The sequence below is a fragment of the Caretta caretta genome, chromosome 3 (assembly GCF_965140235.1).
Source record: "Caretta caretta isolate rCarCar2 chromosome 3, rCarCar1.hap1, whole genome shotgun sequence".
Classification (NCBI taxonomy): domain Eukaryota; kingdom Metazoa; phylum Chordata; order Testudines; family Cheloniidae; genus Caretta; species Caretta caretta.
The window spans coordinates 139,239,048-139,259,647 of record NC_134208.1 but is presented as its reverse complement, the minus strand read 5'-3'; the positions used below and the strand labels follow the sequence as shown (position 1 = coordinate 139,259,647).

Below are 20,600 nucleotides of genomic sequence, written 5' to 3'. Positions count from 1 at the left end.
GCACCCCTCCTCTGCCCCAATCCGTGACCCTGAGCCCGTTCCCGCACACCGCACCCCCTCCCACACTCCACACTCCCTCCCGCACCCCAACTCCCTGCCCCAGCCTTGCATACAATTTCCCCACCCAGATGTGGCCCTCGGCCCAAAAAGTTTGCCCACCCTTGGTTTAGACAGAAATCCTGCATCTTGGCAGGGGGCCAGACTAGATGTCTCTTCTGGCCCCTTCTAAACCTAGGATTCTATAAGTAACTAATTTACTCTGTCTCCCAGAGCAAGAGAGGAATTGTGGCTGAGTCAGGACTTGTTCTCTGATGTGCTCCTGGGGAGATGCAACAATGTAACACTCCCTAGACAAGGTAGATTGTAAGGTTACAGCCTATTGAGGGAAGTCTGTCTGTGTGGAGGGGAATTATAAGCAAAGCACCACATTGCTCACTGGGGCAGTGAGTAATAGCAAACTAAAGTCTGCTGCAGTTTCCACGGTATGCATCCGATGAAGTGAGCTGTAGCTCACGAAAGCTCATGCTCAAATAAATTGGTTAGTCTCTAAGGTGCCACAAGTACTCCTTTTCTTTTTGCGAATACAGACTAACACGGCTGTTACTCTGAAACCTACAAACTTACTGTAACTTGAGCAGAGAGGAAGGAAGCGATAGTTGGCTGCCAGTAAATAGAACAATCCATGCAACAGAGGGAGGGGGTTTACTAGGTCAGAAAAAGAGCCTGAGGTTAGGTTGAAGCTAGCTAATATGTATTAACTAACCGCAATATAGAACCATGACCTTTCCTTAGTGTGGATGCAGGTTAACACCTTTACCTCGATTTAGTTGGCTGGGCTTGCCCCTGACGTCCCCCTTAATGCAATATGTCAGATGTGTGTGAGCAATAAGTGTGCTGTCTGAGGGCTTCGCCAGCTGCATGTTTGATTGCAATGTCAAAGTCCTCCACCTTCAAAGCCAGCCTAGAAGTTCCCTGGAATAACGTATCTGTGTTCACTCTTTTTGTAGGACTTCAACAGTGTATTTAAATCCTATCCTATCTCCTTTCAGATATCATAAATAGAGCTGGCTGAAACACCTGTGACACATTTTTGTGGGAATTAAAAAAAAATGACTGTAAAAAACCCATCGGATCGCAACAATTTTTCTATGAAATTTCTAATCAAAATTCTTTGGGGGATGTTTTCATTGAACATCAAATATTTTATGAAAAAGATCATATAAAACTTAAGTCATGAAATTTCAGTCAGCTCTGGTAATAAATTTAAGTGTAGAAACAAAAAGAAATATCTATATACATTTGTTGCTATGTAAAGGAGCAGAGATAAACCTAAGAGGCTGTATAGTAGAGAAGTCCTTGAAGGATGACTTCTGTTTTTTAACTTTTCACAGAAATTTAGGATTCATGAAAGGTGCTGGACTGATAGCCTATTTACGGATGTTTTCCATTTATGGGCAGTGCCAGTTTCCTGCACCCTGCTGTGCTCAATGTTCCTGAAGTCAAAACTGAAGAGATTGTCTTTAAGGTGATAGGTTAGTTTTATCTCCACATCCAGTGAGTTATATTGCCTCACTCCAGAGACAGCCAAGAAGTGTACAAGTTGCAGATTGGTTTTTGTTTTGTTATGTGGATATACATCCACGACGAAACAAATAGACCACCAAACTCAGTTCATATAGTATACCAAGCAGCCATCAGATGATAGTAACCTTCACTCACTACCTATTAGGTGAGATGTGAACCAGTGACTTGAGCAGAAAAGGTTTATAGGGCTCAGTGCTAAAGACATCCACTCCTGAGACATCCACTCCTGCTTGCCTTATAGGCATATTTACCAGTGTCCCTTAATGTTATCATCTCCAGCCAAATGAGCAAACATTAGAGTATTTGATGCATGAGATGTAAAATTTCGGGACCATTAAACACAGCGTATTTTCACAATGGCTCAACAAAATATCACTTAGCATTGACGTGTCAAATTGTGGCATACAGAAGGAAATTCAAATTGCTTAAACTGTCCTTCACACTTATTTCCATCAGTGGGTGATGGACTTTGTGTGTTCTTAGAGTTGGTTTTACATCCAATCATTTTAGGATCATGTTAGACAATAGATGTGAAAATGGTAATTGATTCTTCATGTTATCATTCTTAAGGGATCTTTGTGCACAAACGTGTAAGATTTCATATGTAACAATGAAAGGAACTTAATGGAACCTCAATCATTGGACATTATGAATCCAATACAGAACTATGTGAGGTTATTAAGTTAGACTTATGGAGTCAGTCTTCACAGAAGCCAATTTTGAAAATTAAAATGTACTAGTTTATTACCAACAGCTAGAGCTATTCAGGAATCTTTCAATGAAACATTTTTTGTTAGAAAACCAAGTTAACCAATTCGCCAAAACTGAAACTTTTCAGGGGAAAGTGTTGGTTTCTATGAATTTCTTGACATCTCCCCACATGCCCAAATTGTCAACAAATTCCATTCAGACATTTTCTAAACAACAAATTCTGGTTTTCTGATTCAAAATTACTTTTTGTTTCAAAATGTAAGCTAAAGATTGTAAATATATACATATATAAATGAAAATATTTTAAAATAAAATATGGTCAAAATCTAAACAAAACATTTCACAGTTATTGAAATAAAACATTTTGATTGACTCAAACCTTTTTTTAATTGGTTCAAGATTTTCAAGATTTCAACTTTCTTCCTGATTTGGGACAGGAAATATTTTCAAAATCATGCATAGCATTTCCTGCCCAGCTCTGCCAACAATTAACCAAAATAAACAACGAGCAATATCTTACTCCATTCCTAGTAAAGTTTTGCCTGAGTAAGGCTCCAGGATTTGGCCCAAACAGAGTAACAGGACCATATTTGTCAGGGTAGGTTTGAGTTACAAATGACTAGAACCTAGCACCTCAAAGGTGCTTCCCCTTATGTAGCCACTGTCTCTGTCTCTTCCTGTTGTGCCAGGCTTCAATAACACTTGATGGCTCCTCTTTCTGACCCCATTGGTCACTGCTGCAGTCTCAGAAGAAAATAAAATCATTTCACAAATCAGTCCCATTTCAAACTAACACACAAACCTTGGGTAAAATTTTCAAAAGTATGCAAGTGACTTAGGAGCATTTGACTCTCACGAGACCTTCGGCTTCTAAGTCACGTAGGCAGCTTTTGAAAAATTTACCCTCTAAGCCTTATTTATTTTCTACCCCACACGTCAACTGTTAAGCAAGTCAACCTTTCTCCCAGGTCTCAGTCTAGGGAAGGCCTGAAGTTTCATTGAAGGAAAGAGTCACCTTTTAATGAATAAAAGGAGGAATAAAGAGGGAGAGACAGTGGAAAAATGGGGGGAGATAGCAAAACAAGGAAAGCCACTTACTCTAAGACCCATTTGCTCCTCCTCTATTCACTCTGTCAATTAGTCACCTCCGTTGGAGGTGGTCTGAATGGAGCCACATCTTTGGCCATGATCAGACATTGTCCTTCTCCCTAGCCACAGGAGTGCAAATCCTTACAACACGTTGAAGGGAAGAAGAATTTTGACCCTGGTCTGAATCCCCCCCCACACACACACACACACAAAGCCTATTGGGCTCCTTGGTACCACTGTTGTGGTGAGAAATACTTGTACAAGCTCTATAAATCTTGCTTCTTCCTATTTCTTGAAGCAGAAGCATACCCGTGCGACTGCAGGCACAGCCATCTGTAGAAGATGGGGAAGGATTTTTGGCCCAGAAAGTTACATTAAGGGGAATAATGGCTGGCTAAAGCCTACAAAGTATTTCTTTGAGTATTACTGTCTGCACTCCTTGATCTCTCCAGATGTCCTACTCCGAACAAATAAAGCCTTTATTTGTAGAAAGCTGGGATTTCACTTGGGAGTTTCTCATGCTGAAACCAGCCATGTTGCCAGCATGCCACATGTGTGCAACACATGAGCAGATGAATAACTGTGAGAGCAAAGGGTATGGTAAAATTTCTTGATCTCATTATGTTCACGCCAGTGTGCATATTGTGCATCTGTTACACAGTTAGACGCTTGGGGTTTTTATTACTAGTAGCTCTAGAGATATTGAATCAACTGAGCAGCATCTGCTCTAATAATGAAAAAAAAAAACATAAAAAGGGGCTGTTGGGCTGATGAGAATTAACCTTTTTAAAGGTTAAACATGTATCTTCTTCTGTCCCTCTACCATTCCTCTTCCATGTGTTTCAGTCCCAGCCCATATGGAGTTTTAATGTTGGCTTGTATAAACCAGTAACGTATTTTATTGAAATTGTTCCTGGGATGTTTGTGAATTATTTGAGACATTAGTGTGGTACTATGTAAATAAGTCAATGTGTCTTCAGTTCTAATATGGAGTTTAATTGGATAAGATTTTATATGTTTCTTTCTGGCCCTAAATAATTCCTAAAATTGCTCAACTACTTGGTTTAGCTGGTTGTGTAATTTTCTCTGTATACTTTAAAGTACATTTGTACTCTGAAAAGTGACTACATAAAAGGTGCCATGAGTCCTCCTTTTCTTTTTGAGGATACAGACTAACAGGGCTGCGACTCTGAAACCTGACATAAAACATTAGCACCTTAATCAACACATCTGTTGCCTGTGGGTATTCAGTCATACCTGCTCACTGTGCCAATACTTCTGCCCTCTGTTCTGTTAGCCTTCTAAAGTCAACACAGCATTTGAGCTGGATTCTGATTTAGCATGTCCATTATACCGTAATTGTTATCCAGATCCCAATTGCAGGGCAATATCTTCTCTGCTACACCTGTGCAGACAAAATTGCTGGATTAGAACATCCTCTTACTTTTGGAAAAGTTCAGCTATGGGCCTCAGAGTACTACTCTGAAAAGTAACTAAGTACCAATATCATCTTGTTACTCAACAGCTGTGTTGCCTGTAAGTATTCAGAAGCCTATCTGCTGATTGTTGTGACTCAAACAATTTTCTATTGTTTTTACTTCTGTTAGCACCCCAAGAGTAAATATACCTGAGAGAGAGCAAGCGAGCTGCACTCTATTCCTTTTTGTGCTTCATCTACAGAATTGTTTACTAAATTCCAATCAGTTACACCTGTTCATGCACTTTTAATGGAGAAGGACAGGTGTCACTTAGATCATAATTTGGCCTGCGGAATCTTTATTACAGTGATGTGATGATGCACAAGAAAAAAAAGAGCCCAACTTGACTGTCTGTTCACTGGATGATTTAGGAGAGGTGACATCTAGACAAAAACCAACTTTTTTGTAAATTGAGCACATCTGGAAATCCTTGAGAGGCAATAAATATAAAACCCTACCATGCTTTTTTAAAATAGTCAGCTTTCAGAATAGAAGTACACTTTAGAATGGATTTGAGGTGTACAGCTTTCTAGACCTTGAGGTCAAGATTCTGCAAACTGGAACTTATTCGTTTTGTTCGATGTCTGAGCCAGAATGCAATCCAACTTTCTCTTAGCTGCTTAGGCTCCATATATTAATATAAATGAATGTAGTTAAATCTTGTTTTCACACTAAAATGCATAGATATGATTCCACATGCACAAAGGAAGCAGATCTGTTGAATAAGAAGCTGCCATGTTTAAATAGCCTCTTTTCTGACCAGAACCACATTTTTCTTGTAAAGTAGATCTCTTATGATCTTCTAGAATGGGACACGTGAAGTTTCATGCACACTGTTCAGCTACCATTGCCACATTTCATATTTTTAAGCAGTAGAATAGTCTTCCTGGGGAAGTAGTGCAGCCCCATTGCTTGGAAATTTGAAAGCCAGAGTGGCCAAAAGATTGGAAAACATACTAGGGGAGCAAGATGGAGCTATAGAGGGTCTTTTCCATCACTCACCTTTGTTGTTGTGTGAAGCTAGAGTATGTTCAACTGTCCTGTTTTAATTTAAAGCTAATTTGTAAATACTAAAAACTGGACATAACCACTTACTGCATCTGTGGAGCAAATTTAAAATAGTGCATGTATTGGATTGTGCATGTCTCAAAATTCAAAGTAATTTAATCAAAACTGCCACTGTTTGCCTGGTTTTGAATCAAAATTATTTTTACAAGATATCATAAATACCTCCCCAAAACCAGGCAAAGAGGAAAGGGATAAGAACTTAGCATTAGTTCATTGAATGGTTCACGAACTTCGAAACTTTCAAGAACCTAGTGCTAGTATGGTATTTGCAGCTAAAAACTGAGTAAGAATCTTCTGTTGTCTGATGTCATAACAAATGCTTTCTCACAGTGCTGATAATTGCTGATCTGTGTAGTTTTCTTGGATCCTTGTTCAGGAGCGTGCACTGTTGTTCAAATTAATGTCCTAGTGAAGCCCACACCCTTCACAGAAGGGATTTCATTATCTCAAGATTTTCTGAATGAATATGTATTCAGAAAGTTGCAAAGCCCACGTGCACCAATCCCTATACTTAAATACATACTTAACGTTATGCATGTGAATAATTTCATAAAAATCAAAGTTAAGCATGGGCTTATGTATTTCGCTGGGATTTTCAAATCAGCCTAAAGGAGTTAGCTACCCAAATGCTACTGAAATTCAATGGGAGTTGGGTGCAGAACTCTCTTAGACTCCTTTTAAAATCTCTCCTTAAATTATCTATTTAATTATCATACAACTGACATGACATTCCTTACCTCCTTAAAAAGAAAAGTAGTGAAAACAATGTAATGTTATGGATTATAAATTGCAGTTTGGGAAAAACTACTTTTTTCTCAAGGCTTATCCTGGACAAAGACACAAACCCCACCCAAATAAAGTCAGAATAATCACTCACCCAAGAGAATTATAATTATAAATAAATAAGCATGAGACTTAAAATTTCATTACAAACTCATTTCATTATTGAGCAATGACAGATTTGTCACTTCTTTGAGACCGCTTAACTTTCAGCCCCAATTCCGAAAAGAACTTAATCATGTGTTTAAAGCTTAAATATTAGGAACCCAATCTTAGATGAATTGTAGCACTCAAAAAATATTAAAAATAGGAAAATGCTGAATGTATGAGTACAAAATAATTTTCAAAAAGAAAAGGAGTACTTGTGGCACCTTAGAGACTAACCAATTTATTTGAGCATGAGCTTTCGTGAGCTACAGCTCACTTCATCGGATGCATACCGTGGAAACTGCAGCAGACTTTATATATACACAGAGAATATGAAACAATACCTCCTCCCACCCCACTGGACAGTATTGTTTCATATTCTCTGTGTATATATAAAGTCTGCTGCAGTTTCCACGGTATGCATCCGATGAAGTGAGCTGTAGCTCACGAAAGCTCATGCTCAAATAAATTGGTTAGTCTCTAAGGTACCACAAGTACTCCTTTTCTTTTTGCAAATACAGACTAACACGGCTGTTACTCTGAAACCTGTCAAAATAATTTTGTAACTCAGATATAAAAATGTTTGTTTGTTTTTTAAAGTAGTTTATTGGCAGAAATTTTCTAAATTAGTTTAGTTGCTGACCAATTTATGTAATCTGCAATCTGGAACAGTGAGAGTGGACATGTGCATTGAAAGCGTTGCATAAAATGGTTGCTTCATATGCTGCTTAAGCACTGTAAAATGGGATATGGGTGAGCGAGTGAGGAGGCTGAAGGTAGAGATAGGAGAGAGTAGTTGGGAGCAGACTTGCCTTCTTCTGAAGTACCAACTATCCTTACTGTCAGAGGCAGGATATTGATGGCCTAGTGGTCTAATCCAGCATGGCAGTTTGTGTTCTGTTAAAAACAAATAGCTTGTAGGGGGAAAAAATTGCATCCAGATCTACTGAAAGTTCTGGTCCTTGTAAATGTAAGAGTTATTGCATTTCATTTTTGTGAAAACCCACTCCAGTTGATATGCTGATGCATCATGTTTCAGCAAGAGTTTACAGTTGAGTTATGAATCCATATAAGGGGAAAATTGAATTTATGATGAATATAGATATCAACATCAGATCTATTTATGTAAGTCAGCTGAGTAATAATAAAACAGCAAACATAACAGAAATAGCTTTTCACTGGCAGGACAAAAAAAGGCTTGTTTGTCCTGTAATTACTGTTAAAAATATAGAATTTGTCTGAAGTTTTGATTTTTCCCATTTTTCATATTCTCTCTGAAATCTGCTTGCTCCTTCTGTGAGTAGCAGCAGACTGGCACTAGTTATGCTGCATTATAGATTTTCTTCTTCTGCACCCTATATCCAATCCCTCGGGGCATTCATTCCACCTTATTACCAGGGTTAGTTAGGATGCCAAAATATACCTTTATATCAGCAGGAATTATTAACAAAGTAATGAAATGGAATCCATGGGCCCTCAAAGCAGTGCACGTGGGCACCTGTTATGTACCTGTACAATGCTTGTAAACAGTAGGAATATTCCTCCCCTCCCGCCCCACAAAAAAAACCAACAACTTTAGCTTAGCTCACAGGAAGGATGCTTTCTTACTTGTATTTAATGTATAATCTGCCTTCTGCACTTAGCCACCCTTCAGTGTGGATTATGTAACTTCTTGGTCTGGAATCACTGCAGTTCAGAACATTCATCTTGATGCATTCTGAGGCATGCTGTATTGTAGTAGCCTTCTTGAAGCTATTTTGAGCCATAGGCTTGCTGCTAAGCACAAACAGATCATTTTGGATGTTACTGTGTAGTATATAATTTTCTGGATAATTATGCAAAACAATCTCTCTGTTGGCAGTTTTTGATTCAGGTTTCTGCAGGTCTTCAAAGTATAAAGCAAAAACAGTTTCCAAATTTAAGTTTTGACATTAGCTCCCATTGGTGCCCCCATAATGTTGCCACATCACTGTCAAATTGCTAGGTGTTTGCTGATGAACAGGCTTTCAGTGATCATGCCTCTGTTTTCTGTTTTTTGTTTTTATCTTTTCCTCAGGGGAAATCGCTCACTTCAAAGAGGTTAACCAGTCTAGTGCAGTCCTACTAAAAGGATCATCCTTGTAGCATGGAAGCAGACTCAAATCATTATACATACTTTGTAGCTCACTGATTGCCTGAATCAGAGGACAGTAGAACAAGATGTTGCATGAGCAGGGACCTGACTTGTTTTCTTTTGTGTATACTAAGGCATTACAGACTCCGAGGGACTCTCTAACCTTTCGATGCCTCCATTTTGAAAAATGTCTGCTCACTTCCTCCTTCATATCAAGCTGGATCTGTGTCATTTTATTTTCTGCAAGCTCAAGTACAGTGAAAAAAAAAGCTTCTGCTAGACACAGTTTATTAAAAAATACGGTCAGTTCACAAACTGGAAGAAATGTAAAAAAACATGCATATACTAATAAATATACATATGGCATCACATTTATTGCACAATAAATTAGCACAGCAGGTTCCATTTCACTGACGTATTCACACTGAGAAAGAAAGCCTGTGTCTTTGTCTGTTGTCTGTATATTCTCTGTTAATGTTTCTTGCATTTATTTTTATACCATATTTAAAAAAGAACACCTTTGAATCCAAATGTATTAAAGTTGATCCTTTCTCTGTAAATTTGTGTATGTTTATATTGTTGTTTTATCTTTCATTAAAAGATGCAGAATCTCTTTCCTTTGGTAAATTTGGGATTTCAATGCTGAGTCAAAAAACAGAAAGCCATCTTGAAAAGTTATTCAAAGTGGAGTTCTGAGTGCACTTTCAAATGGCATCCTGGAGTTCCACGTTTGCTGATTAACTCACTCCAGATCAAACCCACCTATTTTACAAGTAAAAAAATGTTTTTTTTCTAACTATCAACCAAGCCAAGTCAGCTTGTGCTTTGGATCAAATTGGGTTCTTTTCATCTTATTCATCATCACCAGTAAACACATGAAACTTTTGCAGGCTAAACTAGACCCCTTTTGTCTGCAAATAATGTCCCCAGTGACACCTGTGAAACCAGATAGAAATTTAGCAAATATTTCTGCTGAAGCGCAAGAAGAAATAGAGTTTAGTTCATTGTTTTAACAAAAAGCAGTAAAACATAAGTCACTCACTGAAGTGGGCAAAGCTGACTGAATGCACACAGAGAGCAGAGCTGTTGGGCAAGAAAATGTTACTTTCCCACAATCATTTCTCGTAGTATTTTTTTAACTAAAAAGATGATACTGTGGTTCAAGATACTGTTTTCAAAGAGCAGTCCTTTGACTGCAAATGTCATGTCTCTGAATTCCAATTCAAGGACTCCATTCTGCTCAATCATTGTGCAAATAGTTCTTTCTTTGAGAAAGGGGTGATTGGTATGTATAACGCACACACGTACGCTTAGCCCCACTATAAAATAGGATAAACAAATGGGAGGGGAAAACCGTTAATGTATATTCCTTTTCTATCACATCAGCAGTAGGTAAATTTCCATAATTGGGATGGAACGTGGCAGGTGTTATCGTTGGGAAGAAAACACTGCATCCCAGCTTTGGGCGGGAACTGAAGAATGCCATATCCACATTAATCTACAAAAGGAAGTTTATGTAAGATTAACTACCCAAACTGTAACTTTGCCTGCTCTTTAGCCTCGGTCCAGTAAAGTATTTAACTACATGCTTAACTTGAACCATGAATCATGCCACTGATTTCACATTAATGCTCTAGTGCATTGCTGCTTTGGGGCTCTAATGAACACAAGCAGTAAGGACTTCACTCTTACACCTTTAGAGCTCATTTTTTGGATAACCTAACTTGAGTCACCTTAGAGCTCTCTCTAAATAAATAAATAAAGGTTGGGACAATCTTAGAAACACTAGATGGGTGACACATCTCGGCTCAGCCATTCTGTATCGTGGGTAATGATGAGCAAATGAGTGTGAATAAAATAAATGAACCAAACCTTTATACACAGCACAAAATCATCCAGGAACCCAACTTTTTTGATGTTTTAGGATAGTGTTCCTTTCCACCAATAATTTGTTATTTTTAGGTGATGCTTCACCTAGGCTAGTTTCCAGCTAGGATTGGAATGAGAGTATTCGAATACCATGTGTGTTTTGTTCTTTTGATTCATCTGACGCTTTAGCAGGAAAAACTGGAAATCTCACATGGGAGTCTGATTGTACAGGATCTCCATTCAGATGAACCCAATACAATCAAGAGGTTTGAGTAATTCAGATGGTATTGAAATAAATATCCAGGCTTTGGAGTGGTTATTCAAATGAAACCCAAACTCTCAACTGTTTAAGATTTACTTTTCCTTAACCACAGGCCAATTTATCAGATACAAACTTCGAAAGCTCTGAAGCATCTGTGCTGGGCAATTTACTGAAACTAGGTGCTCTTTTCCACTTCTTGGAGCCATGTAACGATATATATTTCTCTCTTCTGCTGTCATTATGATCATTCTTCCAACAATTGCATCAAATGGTGCATCACCTGTATCTCATTAAAAGTTAACTAAGTAGATACCAAAGTCTGTTTTGAATCATCACCATTCAAGTGGGGGGTATTTCAAATCCATGCAGTAGCTATTCCAGATGGAGCACAGTCACAAGAACATAGATTCTTCAGATCACTTTGGAACAGGTTGGCCGATCAAAAAGTTTGGTAAGTATATTGAAATGCATCCAGTTGTGTGTGTTCCTGCTCCTGTATTATCTTTAGATAGTAAACTGCTCAGGGCAGGGATTGTGTCTTTTCTGTGTTTGTACAGCACCTAGCACAATAAGGACCTACTTTGATATAAATACAATAAGACTAACTTCTAAACTGTGGGAGTTGAAGATTTAAATTCAGCCTCAGGTTAAGTGATACAACTCTATTAACTGCAATGGACTTATACCAGAGGTGAATTTGACCCAGGGTTTTGGTGTAACAAAGATGGGGGATTATGTGAATGTTAGAGCTCATGACAGTTACTAAAATAACAGGCCTAGAAAATAAAATTCTCTGTAGCCACAAACTTCACAGCACTGCCCCATGCCAGTGTTTCAACAGTGAATGTCAGGAACGATCTCCAGCAAGAAAAAGATACTTAAGCTTGAGCCTATTCATTCTTGACCTCACTGCTGTGACTGCCAAAGAGGGGTCAGGCCAATTGGACTGGTGATTTAAGTGACATGGAGACATGGCCACTTGGAAGTAGAGTGAGATCACAGGCCTGAAACAGAAATCACTCCACAGGGAAACCCCATTTCGATCTACTGCCTTTCACATTTCTCCAGCTCTTGGGGAAGGGCAGCCATTCAGAGCCTCCCACCTCAGCACAGATAGCTGGTAATGTTCCCACCTCCTCACTTTACTCCTGTGAAAACGAGTCTGAAGTGCTCCAGACTGATCCAAGAGTTGGCTGGAAGTGGTTTATTCCCTTCTGGCTCTACAGCAATTCTTTTGTCCCCACTTCCCATGTGTGGAAAGGAAGAGAAAGGCTTCCTGGTCCTGCAGCACACCTTACGCCAGTGACTCTCAGCCTTACTGTACCCCTTTCAGGAGTCTGATTTGTCTTGCGTGCCGCCCAAGTGTCACCTCACTTAAAATCTACTTGCTTACAAAATCAGACATAAAATTACAAAACTGTCACAGCACACTATTACTGAAAAATTTTTTATTTCTCATTTTTACCATATAATTATGAAATAAATCGATTGGAATATAAATATTGTACTTACGTTTCAGTGTACAGTATATAGAGCAGTATAAACAAGTCATTGTCTGTGTGACATTTTAGTTTGTACCGATATCGCTAGTCCTTTTTCTGTTGCCTGTTATAAAACTAGGCAAATATCTAGATGAGTTGATGTACCCCCTGGAAGACCTCTGCGTGCCCCCAGGGCTACATGTACCCCTGGTTGAGAAACGTTGCCTTAGGCCTATGAAAAGAGCTTCTTGTCATGCTCCCCACCCTACCCTGGTAAGGAGATGAAAATAACAGAGTCCTTCTCCTGCTGGAACTGCCTGGTTGGGGAGGCTGAGACTGCTGCTTTGCAGGCCCCAGGGGAGGCAGTTAGGCATTCACCAGCATCTCCATGGGAACAGTGAGGGAAATGTCTGCCCATGCTTTGCTCAAGATGAAGACAGCTGAACATCCCAAATCTTGTAGGCCAAGGGGGGAGGAGGAGAAGGTGAAGGGGAATAGGGTAAAATTCTTAGGTGGTGCTGGAAGAGAGGTAATGGAAATGATCTAAAATTGAATTTATTGAAGGGGAATGTGGAGGTGGTGAATGAGAACTGACTAACTGTGGTGGCCAAAAACTGAACTGACAGTGGAAGGTGGTATTGAAATTGATGAATCAGGAGAGTAAAGAGGCCAGATTTTAATTGATGAAGTGCAGTATTGTCATACACAACCATTCAGAGATCTTAATCAGAAACCCTTCCCTCCCACCCATCCCCCATTCATGATTGGCTTAGAAACGATGAGCTAAGATACATTGTGGTCGATTTAAAAAAAAAAAACTGCCAGAGAAATGTCCAAAAAGAGTGGAGTGACTACTAACTCCAGGTGACTGCTTCTTTCAAACTGCACCCTTAATATTGTTGGAAAAGAGTGAGAAGCAAGTGAACAAAACAAATCCAATAAGAGAGCAAGAATCACTTACTACAGGTAACGTATAACAGATGCTACAGAATTCATATAAAAACGCATTATTACTAATAAATAATAATACTTAAGAAGTAAAAATAATAAAAGAACACGCAGTTTCACAATTAAAGTAAAAGAGGGATTAAATCTAATTGTTGGAGCAAGGATTTGGAGATAATTACTTATGTCTCCTACCCTTAATTTTTGAGGAGCAAACATATAGCTTTACACCTGCCGCTGTTTCCCTATCGGCAAAGTTATTATATTTATACTTTATTTCCTCATGGGGATGTTGTGCATATGAATGAACATTTGTCAAATGGTCCTATTTAAAGAAACAAAGCAAACAGCTTTTGTTCAAATAACATGAATACCAGCATACAAATTCTTCAAAGAAGTATTTGCAGTTTGTTTATTTTAAAAAATGTATTGTCTTCCATTATTAGTGTAAACAAATTTAATGAATGCTTTTCTTCACTTCCAGATGCCTGCACAATTTTGGAATAATCAAATTTACCTTTTATACTGGCTGCATTGATTTTATTAATACATGTTTCCCGCTTCAGTTTGTTGGAGATATATTATAAAACTGCATGTTCTTTTCTTTTTCTCCTATCTCATGCACAAATCTTATGGCAAAGTGAAAACCCATGAAACCATCAGCATTTCTATAGGACATCTTCATGTGTACAATTTAATTACAGGCACCATAGTTATCAAAGTGGTATGAACCTGGATACCTCAGTTGCCCCTATTTATTGTTTTGGGCATGGATATTTGGAGCAGGACACATCACGTGATTTCTACTGTTCTCTGTTGTAAATAGTAATTTGTTACTGGCAACTACCATAGGAACTGTTGTTCTGTTCTTCTTTCACCCAAAAGCATTTATTGGGATCACACTTGTTGGCTCTTTTGAGATAACCAGATTCTGAAAGCTATCCTCAGATTTATTATTGATGCCCTTTGTCTCAGAGAACTTATTTGCTATCATTGCTATTAGCCATTTTTCTCATTCTTTCCTGTTCTGTAAAAAAGGATCTTAAAATTATTCTTTTAATGTTTGTATTTATTGGGTTAGGGCTGATTTATTCTTTTTTTGTACAGGCACGAGGCTTTACCATTTGTATGTAATTTAATTTTCCATTTTCTTGTGCGTGAGGTACACTTAAATCTAGAGGCAGTTATGACCTTTTCTTTGTAGGCATCTGTTTTTTCTACACTGCTCTTTATCTAGGCTAATCTTTTCTTGTATTCTCTCTTTTTTCATCAGTGATGTATCTTTTTTTTTGCTTCTCTGTGTGGCTCTTTCTTTTCATGATGCTTTCTTTTTACTTTGGTCCTCTGGCTCTCATTCCATTGATCTCTTGCACATATTCCTCTGGTGACTTCAGATTCTCTTTCCATTCATCTTTTCTGAGTTGATTTGTCTTTCCTTCAATGATTTCTGTTCTTTCTTTCAGTTCAAAGAAAGGATGGGCCTGCAATTAGGGCACTAGCCTGGGACTAAGAAGAGCTGGGTTCAGGTCCCTGCTCTGCCACAGACTTCCTATATGACCTTGGGAAACTCACTTAGGGACAGATTAAAAAAAAAAAGATTTAGACCCTTAAAATGCAGCCTAAGTAGAATTTTCAGAAGCACATAACTCTGATTGATTGATTTCAGTGGTAATTAGATGCCTAGGTACTTTTGATAGTCCCATTAAATCTGCAACTTTGGGTGCCTAAATAGGTTTAAAGCTCTGTCCCTTAGCCTCTCTGTGTGTCAATTCCCCATCCATAAAATGGCATCATAGCACTTACTTACCTCATGGGTTATTGTGAGGATAAATACATTAAGGATTGTGAAGTACTCAGATGCCACAGTAAGGGAGGTCATACAAATACAAAAGATAAATAGTCATCTAACAATAGTTAGTTTTAATTTAGACCCCAATCCTGCAAGGCAAGCAGTTGCACACGGACAGCCCCCTGTCCTTGCATGCAGCCCTGTTGACTTTGATGGAATTCTGCACAGGTGTCGGGGTCCATACAACTGGATCAGTCTGCAGGACCAAGGACTTGGAGTGTACTAGTTTATCATTTTCTTTACAGGATCAGACCAAAAGTGTTGAGGTTTATCATAGAAATATAAAGCTGGAAGACACCTCGAACGGTCATCTAGTCCAGCCCCCTGTGCTGAAGCATGACCAAGTAAACCTGGACAATCCTTGATGTGTATTTGTCCAACCTGTTCTTAAAAATCTACAAGGACAGGGATTCCACAGCCTAGCCAGAGCTTGAAAGCCTAATCCAGAGTTTAACTACCTTCATTGTTGGAAACTTTTTCCTACTGTCTAACCTAAACCTCCCTTGCTGCAGATTAAGCCCATTAATTCTTGTCCTATGGAGAGCAATTCATCACCAACCTCTTAATAACAGCCCTTAACATATTTGAAGACTATCAGGTCCCCCCCACTCTAAGTCTTCTTTTCTCAAGGCTAAACATGCCCCGTTTTTTTAACCTTTCCTTGTAAATCAGATTTTCTAAAATTTTTGTTGCTCTCCTTTGGACTCCTTTGTCTACATCTTTCTTAAAGTGTGGCACGCAGAATTGGACCCCAGCTGAGGACCCACCATTGCCAAGTAGAATGGCATAGATACTTCCTGTTTCTTACATAAAACACTCCTATTATTACACCCCAGAATTATATTAACCTTTTTCAAAACTGCATCACATTGCTGACTCAGTTAGTGGTCCACTGTAACCCCCAGAGCCTTTTCAGCAGTACGACCAGCTAGCTAGTTATTTGTACATTTAATTTTTTCTTCCTAATTGTAGTGTTTGGCACTTGTCTTTATTGATTCTATCTTCTTGGATTCTAATTCTATCTTCCAAAGTGCTTGTAGAAGCTGAGGCAGGACAGAGGGAGAGAGGAGGAAACTAGGGGTGTATGAGGGGAAAGCAAGTGAAACTGTTTATACAATCAGAGGACTGGGAGGGACCTTGAGACAGGGGTGAAAGTAAGGCAGTACGGGCTGGTACAGCGTACCGGTAAAAAGTGACCACAAATGGGGCACAAAAGCACTTTAATGTCATTGCCCCTTTCCTCGCACATACCCTGGCCACCGACGGGGAGGGAGGCGCAAAAGAAGTAGCTGCCCCGGGGCCCCAATTTAAAAGGGCCCGGGGCTCCGGCCACTGCTGCTGCTACTGTATCTGTGGCAGCCGGAGCCCTGGGCCCTTTAAATCACTGCTGGAGCCCTAGGCAGCCTGAGCCAGGCAGCACAGATGGGCTGGCTGGGGGTTGCTGACCCCCCAGCCCCGCCCCTTCTGCCCGAGGCCCCGCCCCTTCTGGGGTGGGGGAGGCCAGAGCCAGCCCTGTACCGGTAAGAGCTCAATTTTACTTTCACCCCTGCCTTGAGAGGTCATCTAGTCCAGTCCCCTGCCCTCAAGGCAGGGCTAAGTATTATCTAGACTACCCCTGAGAGGTGTTTGTCTAACTTGCTCTTAAAAATCTCCAATGATGGAGATTACACAACCTCCCTAGGCAATTTATTCCAGTGTGTAACCATCCTGAGCAACAGGACATTGGTGAGGAAGGGATATGGGTAAAAGTTGACAAGTCCCTGGATCCAGCCAATTTTATGATCCAACGCTTTATGTATGTTCCATTGCCCCAATAAAGAAAAAGTTTAGTTCATTCTAGTTCACCTAAAGGGCCCATGGAGGGGGACTTTTGCAGTTAAAGTGACTGGTTTATCTTCTCTCAGAATTCTTTTGTCTCAGGGTAGAATCCCAGCATTCACCCTGCCTTTAGACTGGGTTGGCAGACAACAGTACCATTCCCCCATGTACTAACCAGGATCACTCTGCACTCTTACTCAGCATCAGGACTGAAGTTTTTAATCACTCCAAGGTTCTTTCTTTTCTTTTGCCCACTTGGATTTCCTCACCCCCACATCCTGGGATGTTACCAACCAGTCTCCTGATCAGAACACGGTGAAAGTAAAACTCCAAAGAAATTGGCACCTGTATTATTAAGTACCAATGACTGGGTTATTTGAAGCCATTGCCTTTGTTTGCTGCACACCTGCAAAACCACCTAGTTATTCTTTAGCTAGCAATGTCATAACCATCAAATAAGCAGAGGGTCACATAATAATCATAAAAACATTATAGGAAGCTGTCATGTCTTTCTGCTTAAAAACAGTAAAGAGTGCAGAGGTTTACGGTACAGTCCTGGCTGAATTCACTATTGAGGACAGTCACCAGATTGTTGTATTAGACCCAGACCTTGGATCCCACATGCTTTCAAGCCAACTGGTCTGAGCAACATCCAGACACTGGCTCTCTCAGGCACACTCCTGCGTGCAGACTATATGGTTCTCTTTCTTGGGCCATAATGGCCAGTTAACAAGGCCTCACGATCATTGTTGAACTCCTAATATCACCCCAATAGTTTATGCTTGCTGTCACAAGAGCTCCACCCTCATGAGCACCCCAAAACCCAGTTTAACCCTCAACGGACCACATGACAGTTAAAACTAGAAACACAGGCTTCTCAATAAACTTCTTAAACACATACACTATCTTCATAGAAAAGCACCAAAGAATTACAGATCTATGAGAAAATAACAAACACCTGAATGCAAACCCCTCCCTCCATTGTCCTGACCACTCCCAAGAGATTTTGGGGGTTTGGTCAGTGTCCTCCAGGGGGTTTGGGCTCTACTTGCTCCCCCATTCCTCCTGCCCAGCCTTCTCATTCTGCCAGTGGTGTCCCCTGCTCTGCTAAAAAGCATTTCTTTTAAAACTAGTTTGGTGCGCCTTCCATTCCCTTCTCCACCACTCTGTGGTCCTTAACAGTGAATGACTCTACTGTTAGCCTCCATTGTCCTGCCAGAGCGAAGGGCAATTGTCTTCAGGGGCTAAATGGGAGAGACTGTAAACCGCTGACTCTGTCAGATCATGCAGAGCCCCTTGGTTTTAGCTTCTTTATCTCACACTGTTTTTGAGGATTATATTCCAAATATTATAAAATCACCTGTATGCTGCTCATATGGCAAGGAGCCATCATGTTGGCTTGGATGTCCAAGTCCTTTGAACCTTACATGTTAGAATGGGGTTAATTATATCTCATTGCTGCAGAGGGTAAAATTTTGTGAACCCAGGAATGATTACCCTCCTGTTGCTCTCAGCTCTTTCAAGGAGGCACTGTCTGCAGCATTCAGGAAGCTGCCTGTGTGCTGGCTGCATGTTCCTCAGCAAAGTGCAGACAGTTCCTTTTAACACCTCTCTTTCTCTGCTGGTTACTATTATCCCTGTTCGGGGGCTCTAATCAGAACATAACAGTGATGACAAGTCAGTGGTCATCAAACCAGCACTGTACAAGAGGCGATGCAGATGAAGAAACAGCACACTCAGTAATACTGTAAGATTTAACATTTGTAGAAGGGGGCAGAGCCTTTTGATCTTACCAATGGCTTGACAAATTCCTCACAGCAAATGAAAACAGTATTTCGGTCCATAGTTAAGTTGTAATATTTCTCAGTGGATTTTTGGCTCCAGTGCCTCCAGACAGACACCTCTAGAATCCTTCAACAGACAACAACCACACACTCAGTATCTACTCAAGCAAAACAGGGTTCTGCGCAGTTAGATTTCACAAAAGTTGAAGGCCAGCAGGGGCTCATTAGATTATCTACTCTGACCTCCTGATATCCCAGGCCATTAAATTTCACCAGTTACCCCTGTGTTGTGCTCAATAACTTGGGCTTTAGACTAAAACAATTCAGTCCTCAGGTGACTGAACTGTTTGTTGTGTGCCATAGGCAGAGACAATAGAGACTGAGCAATGCCTAAGGTCCCAGCAATGGCAGGGAATTGATAGATGGGATACGCTCAGATGATGGTGGATACACTTCATACTGCAAAGGAACCCCCTGCCCCAAAGGTCACTGCCAGTCTGACCTGGGAAAATGCCCACCCAGCCTCAAAGATGGCAAGCAGGTTATCCTGCATATGTGAACAAGACACATCAGACAGACATCTAAGAAAGGAACCTCTGTACCACCTCAGAACATTGATCCACCCTGTCCAATCTTCAGCTGTGGCCAATCCCTGATGCTTCAGAGGAAGGAGCAGAAAATAAACCCAGAATACATCTGACCAATAGTGCACTGTTGGGGGAAAAAATTCCTTCCTGACCCACTGAAGGCTATCCGATGAAGCCCTGAAACATCAGATTTAATTATAGTCAGGTATGTATTTCCATAGCCAGCAGGCAGAAGAATCAACACTACGTTATATTGCACCCTTGAAAGGCCTAGCAGCAATTGACATATTTTGGACACATTAAAGCAAAGATTGTCAGAATAATTAACTGTAGAGATGGTTAGCCCTGATTTGAGGGATAAGCTTTTGGCTGTATGATATTTAAATGTGCTGACCTAAGAGACCCATCCAAAGAGAATTTTCAGTCCTGAAAGGCTTATGTTTACCCTGAGAATGAAGTGACATGAACTTTGGGGACTCCGCTGAAGCACTTAAAAATAATAAATAAATAATAAATAATAATAATAATAAAAGCACTATGGGCTCCAAGCAAACTTAGTAACTTACATGCTGGTTTCTCAAGTGACTTTCATGTCTGGTCTTCAGAGGCTGTCCTTTTGGTAACCGTCTGCTGGAATCAGAAATCCAGAGTTAAGAAAAAAGGCTGACAAGTGAGTATTGTTCACAAAAAGGAATTTAACCTGGAAAGAGCTGTGGATATAAATTTGAGCCCACCGAACGAAACATCCAGCAATGCAAGAACCCCCTCTGCCAGTGTAGCATGAATGAAAGAAGGGCCAGTCCACAAAAAAAGGAAGACGGCAGGAATCTCTACACTCATGAGATCATCAACAACTTTGATGCAGTCATGTTTTGGTTCTTGGGAACATCATATCGTTCAGAGCATCGTTTCTTCAGTATCTGAAGGGCAGATGATTTTGCAAAATGGGGCATTTGGCTTGTGCTTTTCATGCACTGCAGCATAGAAGGAAATTAAAATAAAAGAAATACTTTTTTACCTAAGAGTATGAAACTC

General features: G+C 40.0%; 1 protein-coding gene across 8 annotated transcripts in view; it reads left to right on the top strand.

Moving 5' to 3' along the window:
* The window catches only part of RGS7 (regulator of G protein signaling 7), a 421,085-nt gene extending 411,502 nt beyond the window's left edge, over positions 1–9,583 (top strand). For 3 of the 8 annotated variants that reach the window (XM_075126939.1, XM_075126940.1, XM_075126941.1), the window contains one exon: positions 9,105–9,583. In XM_075126939.1, coding sequence (XP_074983040.1) covers positions 9,105–9,356 — 252 coding nt within the window. In that variant the 3' untranslated portion in view covers positions 9,357–9,583. The other 5 variants (XM_048843760.2, XM_048843764.2, XM_048843756.2 and 2 more) reach the window with 3 other exon arrangements.
* The last annotated feature ends 11,017 nt before the right edge of the window (positions 9,584–20,600 follow it).